Source organism: Xyrauchen texanus, chromosome 20 (genome assembly GCF_025860055.1).
Source record: "Xyrauchen texanus isolate HMW12.3.18 chromosome 20, RBS_HiC_50CHRs, whole genome shotgun sequence".
Taxonomy (NCBI): Eukaryota; Metazoa; Chordata; class Actinopteri; order Cypriniformes; family Catostomidae; genus Xyrauchen; species Xyrauchen texanus.
Genome location: NC_068295.1, coordinates 16,107,460 through 16,124,222, shown reverse-complemented (window position 1 = coordinate 16,124,222; position 16,763 = coordinate 16,107,460). Strand labels below are relative to the sequence as shown.

Sequence of the window (16,763 nt, the reverse complement as noted above, 5' to 3'; positions counted from 1 at the left end):
CTTCACAAAAGAGTAACGAGCATCTTTTTAAGATGCCTCGCACCACTTGCGCTTCATGCCTCGCCCCTCTCAGCGCGGAGACCGCCACATCATCTGGCGCTCTCTGCCTGGGACTGGAGCATGCAGAGCTCGCCTCGCTGAAGGCGGATGCGACCTCTGCGAGGAGCTTCGATGTCGAACCCTGCGGGCTCGACTCGAAGCGCTCAGAACCGAAGCCGCCGAGCCGCCTTCCGTTCCGCCACGCAGGAAAAAGCGCCGCTCCCAAAGGCTGCCAGAACCGATGATAGAAGCGACTGCCTCGCCGGAGCCTCTCCAACGAGCATCGCTCTCATCTCGCACTGCGGCCATCTCAGAGGACGAGGCGGAGGATAAGGGCTGTTCCATCATGGCTTTGGACAGCGAGGAGTGGTCAGGCTCCCACGCCTCCTCCTCGGCCCAGGAATCCAGCAGGACCCGCGCCGGAGTCGAAGGGGAACTCACGTCTCCACCCCTCTCGCTTCGGTGGACGGCGCCACTGAGAAGGGCTACTCCTCCATCCCCCCGTTCGAGGATTCGGTAGCAGCACACCTTTGCCCGCCCTCCGCGAGATGGCAGTCTAAGCCAGTGCTCCCGTCTAAGGCTTGCAGAGCGACTTCCGCCTATGTTGGCCGCGCCTATTCCGCCGCCGGCCAAGCCGCATCTGCTCTGCACTCCATGGCCGTCTTACAGATCCTCCAAGCGGACCTTCTTCGGGAGTGGGATGAGAAAGGCCCACTATCAGTGATCCTCTATCAGGGAAACGCGTCACTCGGTGCTCCTCATAGCCCCGCGTTGGGAGAATCAGACATGGTTCCCGGAGCTTACGCAGCTGTCACTGACAGCACCGTGGCCCATCCCAGTGAGAGCAGATCTCCTCTCTCAAGCTCGCGGCACGATCTGGCATCCCCACCCAGAGGCTGGGCTGCACGCTGGGTGATCAACGACTACCCGTCGCTCTGCCAGAAGGGGTAATAAACACCATCATACATGCTAGAGCCCCTTCCACGAGAAGACTCTATGCGTCAAAATGGTCTGTGTTTTCAAAATGGTGCACCGACAGAGACCTGGACCCACGGACATGTGGGGTGTCGTCGCTGCTCGTGTTTTTACAAGAGCTGCTGGATAAGGGCAGATCCCCATCCACGCTCAAAGTGTATGTGGCGGCGGTCGTGGCGTTCGCTGAACCCCTGCACGGCCAGTCACTGGGAAAAAACGAGCTGGTCATCCGCTTCCTCAAGGGAGCTAGAAGGATGAACCCCCCGCGTCCCCCATCGGTTCCTATCTGGGATCTTTCTATAGTTCTCCAAACTATGAAAGCCCCCCCTTTCGAACCGCTTCAATCCGTGGATTTGAAATACCTTTCACTCAAAACCGTTTTTCTGACTGCCCTGTCATCAGTCAAACGTGTGGGAGACCTTCACGCGCTGTCTGTCAGCGCTGCGTGTCTTGAGTTCGGACCAAGTGACTCCAAGGTCATTTTAAAGCCTAGACACGGCTATGTTCCCAAGGTGATCAGTACTCCTTTCAGAGCACAGGTCATTTCCCTATCGGCGCTGCCAGCATCCGATAGCGAACGCGACGCCAATCTCCTTTGCCCAGTCAGAGCACTGAGATTGTATACTGCGCGCTCCGCCTCTTTCAGACGCTCTGAGCAGCTTTTCGTTTAGTTCGGCGGGCGCACCAAAGGTCTCGCCGCCTCGAAACAGACACTGTCTAGATGGATAGTGGACGCTATTGCTGCTGCATACGCGTCAAAAGACCTGCCATGCCCGTTGGGCATTAGGGCTCACTCCACTAGAGGCATGGCCTCATCGTGGGCATGGTCCAGCGGGATTTCCATTCACGACATATGTGTGGCAGCGGGCTGGGCTTCCCCTCCACCTTTGTCAGATTTTACAATCTGGAAGTGCCCGCCCTGCAGGCAAAACTACTAGCGGTTTAATACGCTACAGTACGCTGCACTGATGGGACTCATTCCACACAGACCGGCACTGCCGCTCTGTCGTTCCCTTCCCACTATGTGCTTATGTATTACACACACACTGGCCCGCACTCTTGCCGGCCAAATATTATTTCCCCACTCACAAGGGCTCCCCCAGGTCCCCCCACCCCGGGGCTCATGCAGTGGATGCTTGGCGCGCACGGCGTTGACAATGGGTTCCCATAGGGTAAGCTAGCTTACGCAATACGAGAGAACCTCTCGTAAGAGAAGGAATCGGTTACCTAACGTAACCTCGGTTCTCTCTAGATGAGGGAACGAGTATTGCGTAGCCGGCCGTACTCGCGCCACGAGCGACTTTCGCTTCAGTCATGAAAACCAGCCTACGAACTACGCTTATATGCACTCTAGCCACGCCCATTTTGGCGGGCTTTGATGCAGTAAGCGCGCGGACGCCTCTCATTGGACGCAAGTTCGCCCAAGTTCGTCTATAGGCTGCAGCAGTTGCCGCAGAGCAACCAATGAGCTCGCTAGCTAGCCCGCTCAAGGTCTGCAGTTGCTGCACTGCGTTGACAAATTTTACAAAATTAAGGATAATTTTTTGGCTTCAATATCTCAGAAAAGATGAATCTTTCCCGTAGCGTAAGCTAGCTTACGCAATACTCGTTCCCTCATCTAGAGAGAACCGAGGTTATGTAACCGATTCGTTTTTCTGTATTCTCTCTCTCTCTCTCTGTGTGTCTGTGTTGTTTCTTTGCATGTGTTATATGCTGTGATAAATAAAGCATTACAAAATATTTCAAAATTAAATAAAATAAAAAAATATAGGCTATATAAAAAAATAGCGTGAGAGCATGATGAGGTTCGTCCATGAACTAAACACATGTTAATCTGCTGTATTTTATGTTCATTTTCCCCAAAATGTAACCCACATACAGATCTGGCTATCATCTAAAGTTAATTGTTTAATGATCACAATGTGGGCAAGCAGATTACCACAGGTGAAACTTCCGTGTGTGGGGCTATGTAGAATGCAACTTAAGAGATGTTTAGATAGTTAGAAGAGTTAGAAAACTCAGAAAATCTTTTGATAACAAATTGTGCCAGCAAGTGGAGATTCAGCCAAGATGAAACTATTAATGACTCTTTTAAAATCTCATGTTGCATGACATTTGGACATCTGAATGTGACTTCATGAATATTAATATATTATATGAATATTTAGGTGCAACTAGTTTGTGTTGACTCTGTCTTTTTTTCCAAGAAGAAACCTGAGCAGAAAATATACCCTAAAATGTTAAGGAATCATGCAGGAATACCAACCATTGCATACATTTTAGCCTGAAAGCTGGAGAAGTTTGTTATCCATTACTTTAACTCTTGAGTACACTTTGAGTAGTCAGTAGTTTGCTACAAACAAAGTATAGCTTAAAGGTGCACTCAGTAAATTATTCCTCATTGAAAAAGTTTTACTCCTAAATAAATTAATTGTACTTTTTAAACATATATAAAATGATGATAACTCACATGAGATGAAGACTCCAGTTTCAACCTTATAAAAGCAGTTTTATTCTATATGAGAGGGTCCTCTCATGGGAGCTTCCATCTTATTACACGACCAGCCGAATACTACTTGCTTAATCATAGTAACCACCCTGTTATTAGACACTTTAATTCATGGATTAATGCTGCCTTTAAGTGGACCCGGGAAGGTCATACCTCAAAGTTGGGCATTCTTTACAACAGCATATTACACATTCAAGTGGGAAAATAAATACACTATGAATGATGGCAAATCTTTTTCTGTTGTACCAGTGAATAAAAATAAATAAATACACTTGCATCACTTATTCAAAACATATTTGATTTATAAAAGCATGGTATCTAACAGATTATTTATTAATATGCTTAAAACAAACTGCAAAAGGTGAGTCAATAGTTGGCAATCATATATAACAAATTCATATTATTAAAATAACATAGGCCTACAGAGGGGGTCCTGGGAAGCTTAGTGAGTAAAGACGCTGAACACTGAAGTTCGAATCCAGGGCATGCTGAGTGACTCCAGCCAGGTCTCCTAAGCAACCAAATTGTCCCGGCTGCTAGGGAGGGTAGCGTCACGTGGGCTAAACTCATCATGGTATAATGTGGTTCTCGAGCTCTGTGGGGCACTTGTTGAGTTGTGTGTGGATGCCGCGGTGGATGCCGTGAAGCCTCCACACATACTCCACGGTAACGTGCTCAACACGTGATAAGATGCACGGGTTGACGGTCTCAGATGCAAGAGAACTGAGATTCGTCCTCTGCCACACGGATTAAGGCGTCACAAGGACCTAGAGTTAGAGTGCATTGAGAATCGGCCATTCCAAAAAGGGGAGAATTAAAAAAAAAAATAACGTACAGAAGTTTAAATGTTTTTTCACAGTCATTCGTTTACATCATCTTTCCTGTCGACATGCCCCTTCCAACATCCCATCTCGGCAACTCGTGTATCATCTCAAATTGAGAGTTTCCCACTTGTAAGTTTGACTTTGCTTGATCGTTCATGAGCTCGGAACTCATAAAGGTGCACTCAGTAACGTTTTTGTTTGTTTCATTTTGGACTTGATGCAGAGTGGATGCAGCATAATTTAAAATCAATAGTTTTCAGTTACAGATTCCATTGAAGAAATTCCCAATTCTAGTCAGCCATGATTAATTTAATCCATGAAAAAAGTATCCAATAAAAGGTTACTTAGATTAAGTGAGTAGTATTCGGCTGGTCATGTGATTCAAACATGGCAGCCCCCATGTGGGGACCCTCCCTATGTAAAATAAAACAGAGTTTATTAGGTTACTGATATGACTGGAGTCTTCATCTCAAGTTCTCATGATCTTATACATATATTTCAAAATTGTAATACATTTTTTTAGGAGTAAAACTTAAAGTGCACCTTTAAATTAATCATGATAGTTTGTGAATAGTACAATTCTATCATGGCAACGGTAACTAAAAATTATTTAATTTGAAATGTGCTGCAGCCTTTAGGTGTCAATAAGTCAATGTAAGTCCAAGACGAAACTATGGGATCAAAATCCCATCAAAAGTATTGTGGTCACGGATCCAAAAATAATAAGCGTGAATCAAAATAATAAAAAATGCGGATCAAATTGGGTTCTAAACTCACAACTACATTGGTACAGCTAGTAAAAACATGCATCAAACATCCACGTCAACCCAGCCTTGTTATATATACACTCACCTAAAGGATTATTAGGAACATCATACTAATACTGTGTTTGACCCCCTTTCGCCTTCAGAACTGCCTTAATTCTACGTGGCATTGATTCAACAAGGTGCTGAAAGCATTCTTTAGAAATGTTGGCCCATATTGATAGGATAGCTTCTTGCAGTTGATGGAGATTTGTGGGATGCACATCCAGGGCACGAAGCTCCTGTTCCACCACATCCCAAAGATGCTCTATTGGGTTGAGATCTGGTGACTGTGGGGGCCATTTTAGTACAGTAAACTCATTGTCATGTTCAAAAAACCAATTTGAAATGATTCGAGCTTTGTGACATGGTGCATTATCCTGCTGGAAGTAGCCACCAGAGGATGGGTACATGGTGGCCATAAAGGGATGGACATGGTCAGAAACAATGCTCAGGTAGGCCGTGGCATTTAAACGATGCCCAATTGGCACTAAGGGGCCTAAAGTGTGCCAAGAAAACATCCCCCACACCATTACACCACCACCACCAGCCTGCACAGTGGTAACAAGGCATGATGGATCCATGTTCTCATTCTGTTTACGCCAAATTCTGACTCTACCATCTGAATGTCTCAACAGAAATCGAGACTCATCAGACCAGGCAACATTTTTCCAGTCTTCAACTGTCCAATTTTGCTGAGCTCTTGCAAATTGTAGCCTCTTTTTCCTATTTGTAGTGGAGATGAGTGGTACCCGGTGGGGTCTTCTGCTGTTGTAGCCCATCTGCCTCAAGGTTGTGCGTGTTGTGGCTTCACAAATGCTTTGCTGCATACCTCGGTTGTAATGAGTGGTTATTTCAGGCAAAGTTGCTCTTCTATCAGCTTGAATCAGTCGGCCCATTCTCCTCTGACCTCTAGCAACAACAAGGCATTTTCAGCCCACAGGACTGCCGCATACTGGATGTTTTTCCCTTTTCACACCATTCTTTGTAAACCCTAGAAATGGTTGTGCGTGAAAATCCCAGTAACTGAGCAGATTGTGAAATACTCAGACCGGCCCGTCTGGCACCAACAACCATGCCACGCTCAAAATTGCTTAAATCACCTTTCTTTCCCATTCTGACATTCAGTTTGGAGTTCAGGAGATTGTCTTGACCAGGACCACACCCCTAAATGCATTGAAGCAACTGCCATGTGATTGGTTGATTAGATAATTGCATTAATGAGAAATTGAACAGGTGTTCCTAATAATCCTTTAGGTGAGTGTATATATATATATATATATATATATATATATATATATATATATATATATATATATATATATATATATATATATATATTTAGATATGCAGCCAATAACAAACAAGGAAGTCTTAAATAATGCCTAAACTAAAGAATCTGCTATCTAAATTCAGCTGACACGACACATGTGTTAATGGACTATGTTAATGGCCTGCTCGGACAACACATTGTTTAATAGAGCTGGCAGATAATACTCAAACACAAGCAGCGTATCTATCAACCACAAATAATATAATATTATTAAGCAGCAGCCGTCAGAGTTGTATTGGAGTGATGTCACCTCTCTTTGAATGACTGGCTAGAGGAGGAGCTGTCGATCAAGAACTAGTGGACCAACAGGGACGGAAATTGCTCCTGATTTACATGATTTACATGTGAGTTATACTCACAAGTTTTGGAAAACCAAGCGCAGAACTTGGAAACAAAAGCAAAAAAATAAAAAATACAGCGTAAGCATAAATAAATAAATAAAAAATATTAGCAAAATTGTCAGAGCACAAAAAACAGTAATATAACCAAGGAAAACATGATTTTGTTTGCAATTCTGATGACTTTGCTTTAATTTTTCTGTCGTTTATTTTTGCAGCATATTTGAACCCCCACCCCCACCCCACACAAATAAATAATTTTACCCTTCTGTATCTTTGTCCGATTTTTTTTTCATTTAATGTGTATTCATATAATGTGAATATTATCTCTTTGTAAAAATAATAAAATAAAATCTAATAAAACAACCCAGTTATGCGAAAAGTATGCGCACAGATCCAATACTTTTTTTTTTTTTTTAAAAACGATATATTTGTATGGTCTATACTAAAAAGCATTATTTTAATCCTCGACTGAAGCATTTGGCGCGGAAAATGCACACACGTCACATGCTGCGTTCAAATTCTAAAATTTCGGTCACATAATTTCTGATTAATACACCCCTTTCGGATGTATAGGGTCTACAGATGCAGGAATTTAATTTGACATTGATATCTCACCACATCTCCTTGCTCCATCTCCGATTCACATATAACAAGTAGTAAAAATTCGCGTTTATTCGTCGAAAATTGTGAAAAGGTGAGTTTTAACCTTGTACACGCCCCACCTGCTGGAGGAGGAAAAAGATGATAGTAGAGGGAGCGCGAGACTAGCGGACGCACGTTAGCTGAACTCTTGTAGCTTGGCATATCAATATTGTTCGGTTTTGGTTGATTTGACTACATATTTTGTGCAGGATGCGTCAGGCCATCACATCAGCACAGATAGCGCACTGGTTTACTGTCGGGACGCAGTTTGCAAACATCCGAATCACTGATGAAGTAAAAACGCAGTCACAGCCCGACGGTACAGGTTCTGCAGACGGGTAAGAATCATGAAGGCACGAGTTCTGTTTCACGCTTTAACATGCACGAGCCATCATCCATGGTGCTTTCAGATAGTACCGATTAAAAGCTTTGTTCAGTGACTTGGCAGAATGGAATTGAGGCAAAAACTTTTGTAATTTTCATTTAACATTTTCAAAGATTAAAATGTTAATTTCTAAGTTGTTTTTTAGAATAGTCCAACAGGATCTTTGGACCATTGTTGGCGCCAATTACAACAAAAAATACCATGACACATGCTTAAACTTCCTAAATATATATCATATTTTCATATACAAGCTATGTGAACGAATTTTACCACGTGCATATCTATCCTTTTGCTCCGACGCAGCAGCTGTGTGTGGAGTTCTGCCATACTTGAAACTTATTTACTCTTTAACACTAAAGGAAAGGGTCAATACTAGTTACGCTCAATCTACAGCATTTGTAACAGTGTTGATTACCACAAAAAAAGTATTTGGATTAATCCGCCCTATAAAAAAGGCACTTATAATGGAAGTGGATGGGCCTAATTTTTGGAGGAATTGAAGTCAGAAATGTGAAGTTTATACATTATAAAAGCACTTATTCATTCTAACATGACAATAATTCTTCTTTTAAAATTCAAGTATTTAATGTAGTATTTTTACATATTGCATATGGTTTTTATCTTGTGGCTATACTTTTGAAACTGTGAGTATTTTAACATTAATGGATTGGCCCCATTCAATTCCATTGTATGTGCTGGAACATAGATTTGTGCCTTTTTATTTATTTATTGTATTTTTTTTATAAAAACTTTTTTTTAATATGCCACAAATGCTGTCAATTGAGCTTAACTCGTATTGAAAATCATAACATTGCTTTAACATTCTGCTTAGTTTATGTATAAAAGAGTGAAGATTATGTAAAAATGTTTGTTTGTGTGCATTTGCTGAAGGTCTTTAGAGCAATGCTCTGAGCATAGCTTTCCAGAGAAGGATGAATCAGATGGGGGAAACCAGAAAAGCAGGATGCCAGAACTGCTGACCAGTAATCACATACACACACCTCTACATACCTGCTGCTCCTGATGCACATGAACGCTCAGACACTTTTACAAGCACATTCATATTCGAACACACTGAAGTTAGCAGACATATACTGTGATTCAGAAGTGTGCTTATACCACACTACATTCAGAACTCATAAGGGAATGTGAGAGGCCATCTTGACACAGCAGCAGGGCTGGACTGGTAATCTGGCATACTGTGCATTTTCCCGGTGGTCCGATGCACTTTTGGGCCGAGCAGGGCCGGAATGGCCATCGGGAGAACCGAGCAGGTCGGTAAGCAACAATGAGCCGCCGCGTTATGCAGAATGGTCCACAAAATGGTGCCGCGATATGCAGAAAAGGACAGCGAACAGGCCGATTTCTCTTCCCAATCCAGCCCTGCACAGCAGAATGTGTTTTCATAACTAGGTGGTTTGCTATATGATCATTTTAGGTAGATCAGTCACAGTCATTTAATTATATTTGATCATTTCAATTGAAACAGGACCAACTGAGGTCTTGGCATATTTTAATGACCTTTAGATCACATAGGCTGTGTAAATATGACCACAATTGTTGTAACTGTTGGCTAGTATCTTTCAATTTTTTTTGGTTTTGTTTCATTTAAGTAAAAATGTTGCAATAATTTCCCAGGAAGTCTTAGTGGTCCATAGCATAATGTATTTTTAAAAGGATATTTATTTCACTATGACAAAAGTTGTGGATATGACCTTTCGATTAGACCTAAGCTGTCTTTACACTGCAAAGGCTACACAGAAGCTACATCTAAAGCCCACATACAATGAAAAGGCCAGTTTACACAAACTTTGAAGTGCAGCACAAAGGCTGCCAAAATGTACTTGCACTGGAATTACAATCACAGGGAACAATTTATCATGTCTAAAAGTTGATTGACTTTAAAGCGTCACTACGATACAATACGAGATCAGAGCCGAAAAGTTAAGTAACGACACTGCATCTGTACATAGAATTTGCAGGGGGCAACTCGGCATTGTAGAGATTCATTTAGACCAGCGTTCTTAAACTATAGTTAGCAACCCAAATTGGGTTGCATAGCCATACATGTTGGGTTGCACCGTATTTTAATAAATGTGCAATTATTTCATTAGTAAGAGTAACTGATAATTGTTTTAGCAAATGTGCTCTGTCAAAAGCACTTTTCCATGCTGTTGCGCTGGCCCGGGACACTCTTTTGCCTTTTTTTGTTTAGATGACATCAATCCACAATGTAATTTGATAGGAACGCTGTTTTGACATATGACCTTTGAACATCCATAGGTCCAGGGACCTCCCCCCCTCCACTGGCCAGTTATGAGTATCCAATTCTCCCTATTACAAAGAACAGACAAGAGGTACACACAAACAGACACATTTACACCTTAAGTTAACCAACCTTCTCTATCCCTATGGGTGGACAAGAACCACATACAGACATTTACTCATAATCTAAGAAAGTACACGTTTGTATATAATGCTTCCAAAATTAAAAGTACATTAAATATGTATGTTTGTAGATAAAAGCCTAAGGCAGAAATTGTTATTGTTTAGTTCTAGTATGTATCAATTATGTCATGTCAGGTGTGTGCATATAGCAATCTGTGTGTGTGTTTGTGTGCAGTTGGTCACTCTTATTGAGAATAACTCCGTCATCATTATCCGTGGAGCGACAGGCAGTGGGAAAACCACCCAGCTGCCACAGTTCATCCTGGATCACTATACAGAGAGAAACATGCCCTGTAACTTGGTGGTTACACAGCCACGTAAGATTGGTGCCACCAGCATTGCCCGCTGGGTTGCACGTGAACGAAAATGCACCCTGGGCAGCTTGGTGGGGTATCAGGTGTGAGATGCATACAGTAGTAACTTGCAGTATAAAACATTATGCAGATTATTTACTTGTGAGCATTAGCTGTTTGGCTTACTAATATATATATGTACTTTCTGTCTTTCCCTCCTGCTTGCTCCAGGTGGGTTTAGAGAAGATGGCCACAGAACACACTAAACTGATTTATGTGACCACAGGAGTCTTATTGCAGAAATTAGTGGGTTCCAAAACACTCACAGAGTACTCTCACATCTTTATAGATGAGGTATGTACAATATAACCAATTTATAGATTAAACAATTCACAGATGCAATGATCAGACCTTGTTACAGGTTGGATATGTGATGGTTTCTGTATTATTGTGTCTTTTATCAAATTAAAAGATTTAAACCTCTCCTTTTGTGATCTTCATGAGAAAGAACAGTTATAGGCTAATGCCAATATTCCCAAAAGGGCCCAATGCAGTTTATAATATCCTGCCTGGCTAATATACAGCTCTGGAAAAATTTAGGAGACCACTGAAAATGATCAGTTTCTCTGGATTTACTATTCATAGGTACAGCATGTGTTTTAGTAAAATAAATTTTTTTGTTTTATTCTGTATAGTGCTGACAACATTTCTCCCAAATTCAAATATTGTCATTTAGATAATTTTTTTTTGTTGCAGAAAATGACAACTGTTCAAAATAAAAAAAAGATGCAGTGATTTCAGACCTCAAAAAATGCAAAGAAAACAAGTCCAAATTCATTTTTAAACAACAAAATATTAATGTTTTAACTTTAACTGAAGAGTTCAGAAATCAATATTTGTTGGAATATCCCTGATTTTCAATCACAGCTTTCATGTTTCTTGGCATGCTCTCTACCAGTCTTTCACATTGCTGTTGGGTGACTTTATGCCACTCCTGGGGCCGGTTGCATAAACATAGCAATTAACTTAAGACTGCATCTAACAATTAGTTTGACTAGCTAAAGACGCCATAGAAAGCCTGTTGCATAAAACAAGCTCACAGTTGTCTTTAGTAAGACAGTCTAATTTGCATTGCATTGTGGGAAAAATAAGACACTGAACAGCTTAAAACAAAATGGCCGACAGTGGACGCTCAATAAAAAATGTTATTCGTTGAGAATAGTTGCTTATTAGAGAACTACAGTGCTTCAAAATGTATTTTAATGAACACATTTAGTGATTTAACCCAAATAATTAAAAACACAACATTTTGTTACCATTTTTGAAGTCAAAGTCTTCAAGTCTCAACTCAAGCCCCTTACAGCCCCCACTGGCTCAGCTGACAGTTATTTTCAATGGCAAAATAGAATGTAAACAAAAGTTAGCCTGAGGTGTGCTGTCTTACATTTTGGTCTTTAATTAGACTGATCTAAGTTTTTATGCAACTGATTGAAAAACTTAAGACCAACATTTTAGACGACTAACTAGTAAGACTAGTCTAAAACAGTTTTATGCAACCGGCCCCTGGTGCAAATATTCAAGCAGCTCGTCTTTGTTTGATGGCTTGTGGCCATCCATCTTCCTCTTGATCACATTCCAGAGGTTTTCAATGAGGTTCAGGTCTGGAGATTGAGCTGGCCATGACTGGGTCTTGATCTGGTGGCCCTCCATCCACAACATTATTTGACTTCGCTCTGTGGCATGGAGCATTGTCCTGCTGAAAAAAACAATCCTAAGAGTTTTGTCAGCAGAAGGAAGCAAGTTTTTTTCCAGAATAAACTTGTACATGGCTTGATTCATGGGTCCTTCAAAAAGACTAATCTGCCCAATTCCAGCCTGACAGAAGCACCCCCAGATCATCACTGATTCTCAGCCTGTATGTCTAATGGTTAGACGGAGACATGGAGAAGCCTTCAAGTCACAGTGTCTCTCACCCACTGTGAAATTTGGTGGAGGATCGGTGATGATCTGGGGGTGGGGGTGACAAGCCATCAAACAAAGATGAGCTGCTTGAATATTTGCACCAGGAGTGGCATAAAGTCCCCCAACAGCAATGTGAAAGACTGGTGGAGAGCATGCCAAGATGCATGAAAGCTGTCTTTTGAAAATCAAGGATATTCCACCAAATATTGATTTCTGAACTCTTCCTAAGTTAAAACATTAGTCTTGTGTTATTTAAAAATGAATATGAACTTGTTGTCTGCATTATTCGAGGTATGAATACACTGTATATTTTTGTTATTTTGACCAGTTGCATTTTCTGCAAATAAATGTTTTAAATGATAATATTTTAATTTGGGAGAAATGTTGCCAGTATTTTATAGAATAAAACAAACATACTAAAACGCATACCTATAGTATATAAATCCAGTGAAACTGATAATTTTGCAGTAGGCTCTTAATTTTTTTCCAGAACTATATATCAATTTATTACTACAGTTGATTTTTTTTTGTGTGTTTATAACCTTGTTCAGGTCCATGAGAGAACAGAGGAGCTGGACTTCCTGCTGCTGGTGGTCAAAAAACTGCTACGGTCCAATTCCAGATATGTCAAGGTTTGCGCAACACAAATAATTTCACTCATATTCACTCTAGATGTTTTGAGATCTGAAACTTGCAAGATGTTTTTATAGTACAATGACCTCTTATGTCAAAATTGTAAGGAAAATTTGATTCCTCATGACATAACCCCTGTAAAAGCCGGCTTATAAATATTTGTATTTTATTTTACAGTGTATATATATATATATATATATATATATATATATATATATATATATATAATACATACACACACTCACCTAAAGGATTATTAGGAACACCTGTTCAATTTCTCATTAATGCAATTATCTAATCAACCAGTCACATGGCAGTTGCTTCAATGCATTTAGGGGTGTGGTCCTGGTCAAGACAATCTCCTGAACTCCAAACTGAATGTCAGAATGGGAAAGAAAGGTGATTTAAACAATTTTGAGCGTGGCATGGTTGTTGGTGCCAGACGGGCCGGTCTGAGTATTTCACAATCTGCTCAGTTACTGGGATTTTCACGCACAACCATTTCTAGGGTTTACAAAGAATGGTGTGAAATGGGAAAAACATCCAGTATGCGGCAGTCCTGTGGGTGAAAATGCCTTGTTGATGCTAGAGGTCAGAGGAGAATGGGCCGACTGATTCAAGCTGATAGAAGAGCAACTTTGCCTGAAATAAACACTCGTTACAACCGAGGTATGCAGCAAAGCATTTGTGAAGCCACAACACGCACAACCTTGAGGCAGATGGGCTACAACAGCAGAAGACCCCACCGGGTACCACTCATCTCCACTACAAATAGGAAAAAGAGGCTACAATTTGCAAGAGCTCACCAAAATTGGACGGTTGAAGACTGGAAAAATGTTGCCTGGTCTGATGAGTCTCGATTTCTGTTGAGACATTCAGATGGTAGAGTCAGAATTTGGCGTAAACAGAATGAGAACATGGATCCATCATGCCTTGTTACCACTGTGCAGGCTGGTGGTGGTGGTGTAATGGTGTGGGGGATGTTTTCTTGGCACACTTTAGGCCCCTTAGTGCCAATTGGGCATCGTTTAAATGCCACGGCCTACCTGAGCATTTTTTCTGACCATGTCCATCCCTTTATGGCCACCATGTACCCATCCTCTGATGGCTACTTCCAGCAGGATAATGCACCATTTCACAAAGCTCAAATCATTTCAAATTGGTTTCTTGAACATGACAATGAGTTCACTGTACTAAAATGGCCCCCACAGTCACCGGATCTCAACCCAATAGAGCATCTTTGGGATGTGGTGGAACGGGAGCTTCGTGCCCTGGATGTGCATCCCACAAATCTCCATCAACTGCAAGATGCTATCCTATCAATAGGAGCCAACATTTCTAAAGAATGCTTTCAGCACCTTGTTGAATCAATGCCACGTAGAATTAAGGCAGTCCTGAAGGCGAAAGGTGGTCAAACACAGTATTAGTATGGTGTTCCTAATAATCCTTTAAGTGAGTGTATACAGGTATATATAAAAACGTGGCACAGTATTTTCTCCAAGTGTGGAGGGGCTTGTGAGTGTTTTCAGAAGTTTGCAATCATTAGGCCATATCAGAAATTTATGACAAGTGATCACTAATGATCAACTGTTGATGATATAGTTTTGATGAAATTTGACAATGTTTACTTTTAATTGTTTATATTGTAATTCGTTGTACATTTATTGTAGTGTGCACATTTTATTTCCCTTATCTGTTTGAATGAGCAGCTGGAAGCAGTGAAGCACAAACATTTCAAAATAAGAGTCCCCGGTGTATTTCAACCTTTTAAAGTTAAAAGTTTTATTCCTTGTTATTAGTGTTTTGGTTGCACCATAAACTGCATCTGAAATTTAATTAAATATGGATTTTATAGCCTCTGTCTGGACCTCCCCATCACAGGAAGGAAGACTAAGAACATTAAATATAAGCTACCAATTTTAAAAGCTATTGGAAGATTTATTGCCTTTCAACACATTATCATATCAGCAACCATCCAATATAGATATGTTGACATTTATTTGCATTTATTTATTTATATAATCGTACTAGGCCTGTTACAATTATTACGTTATCGACTTACTGTACGATATATGGACATGACCTCGATCATTTTTGCTGACCTTGATATTGCCCATTGGGTTTGTTTATATAAGTATGGACTTTGTTTCAAAGCCATATTCCATAGCTCCGGTGAGAGCTATGGAGAGCGGAGAGCCCATTAACGTGAGCAAGACAGAGGCAATGAAATGTGGCAATACAACTCTGGGCTCGACATTAACACTTGTCCTTAACAAGTGGATTTTTGCAAGGGCAAGTCAAAGTTTCCTGACTGAACCTTAAAAAAAAATAAAAAATACCAGGTTTATTTTTGATTTTGCGTGTGCCTGTATTACTTGTTAAAAAAAAAAAAAAAAAAAATATCCTGCTTTTGAAAATAATCTACAGTGCCTGAAATTCTGCGCATGATTCTGAGTTTTGTCTTTGTATTATTTTAGAATCTGCGTGAATACAGGAAATCCCCTTTTGCACGTCCTCCCTCTCTCATGCAGCAGCGTTTGTTGAATTTGGTGTGAGTGTGCGAAGTGGACGCATTTGTTTCGACATGAAATTCATTGTACTGCGCTATGTATGTACTTTTAACTATGTTAAAAGAGAGATGCGATAAAACCAACGCACCTATTTATAAACAAAAAACTGTTAACGTTGCAAGCGCTTAAAGGCGGGTGCACACTTTATGATTTATAATAGTCCTTTACGATTGTTGCTTGTCATACTGTATGATACGAACGCATTGATGGCACACTGTGCTACAATATGTCAGACTGCACGATATACATCGCAACCGACTGGGGTCCCAATCGTCCAGATCAGTGAACGTGACTCACATTACGGGAGTGTTGCGGAATCGAAACCAAACGGCAAAATTTGCCCACCACAGACATCAGCATTATCATTGCTCTAATACCACTCATCATGAACGTAGGCTAACATTTACAACAAAGATGGAATTTTTCAAATAGGCCCATAAGACAGCCTGATCACAAATACAGAAAATTACAGATATTGAGTATGAACGTGTGTGCGGGAGGTAGCCTACCATAATAATGAGCTACCATGAGTAAATATTCATTGTGGAAATAAAAAGACTTGTGTCCCGAAAAATTGCAAACTTCTCCATTCACATTGGAGAAAACAAAAAAAGGTGGGTTATAGTACGTCCTTCTCCCCATTCCTGAATGCATGTATCGTCTCTCTCTCTGTGAGCAGGTCATTCTGATGTCTGCCACCATAAACTGTGCAGAGTTTGCAGAGTATTTTGGAACTCCAATCCGCAATCAGATGAATCCAGCATATGTGTTTGAGGTGGAAGGAGCACCGTACATTGTTGAAGAGTTCTACCTGGATGAACTCAAAAACATCCTGCCTCTTGGAGTAAATATATGGCTTATTTAGGCTTTATTGAGATTCAGAAATTTTGATTTCTTTTGGCATATCTGACTCAAAACTATTTATTTTGTTTCTAGTTAATGGCAAAATCAAAACTTTACAAATTGGATCCAAAACACATTCATATGTTATTTGAAATCTGATTTA

General features: G+C 40.9%; 1 protein-coding gene across 1 annotated transcript in view; it reads left to right on the top strand.

Moving 5' to 3' along the window:
• Positions 1-7,676: 7,676 nt before the first annotated feature.
• The window catches only part of tdrd9 (tudor domain containing 9), a 61,115-nt gene continuing 52,028 nt past the window's right edge, over positions 7,677-16,763 (top strand). Inside the window, exons 1-7 of the mRNA XM_052151499.1 lie at positions 7,677-7,785; positions 8,751-8,834; positions 10,135-10,208; positions 10,475-10,696; positions 10,824-10,946; positions 13,106-13,186; positions 16,437-16,608. Of these exons, the coding sequence (XP_052007459.1) occupies positions 7,677-7,785; positions 8,751-8,834; positions 10,135-10,208; positions 10,475-10,696; positions 10,824-10,946; positions 13,106-13,186; positions 16,437-16,608 (865 nt within the window). The remainder of the gene's footprint in view (positions 7,786-8,750; positions 8,835-10,134; positions 10,209-10,474; positions 10,697-10,823; positions 10,947-13,105; positions 13,187-16,436; positions 16,609-16,763) is intronic.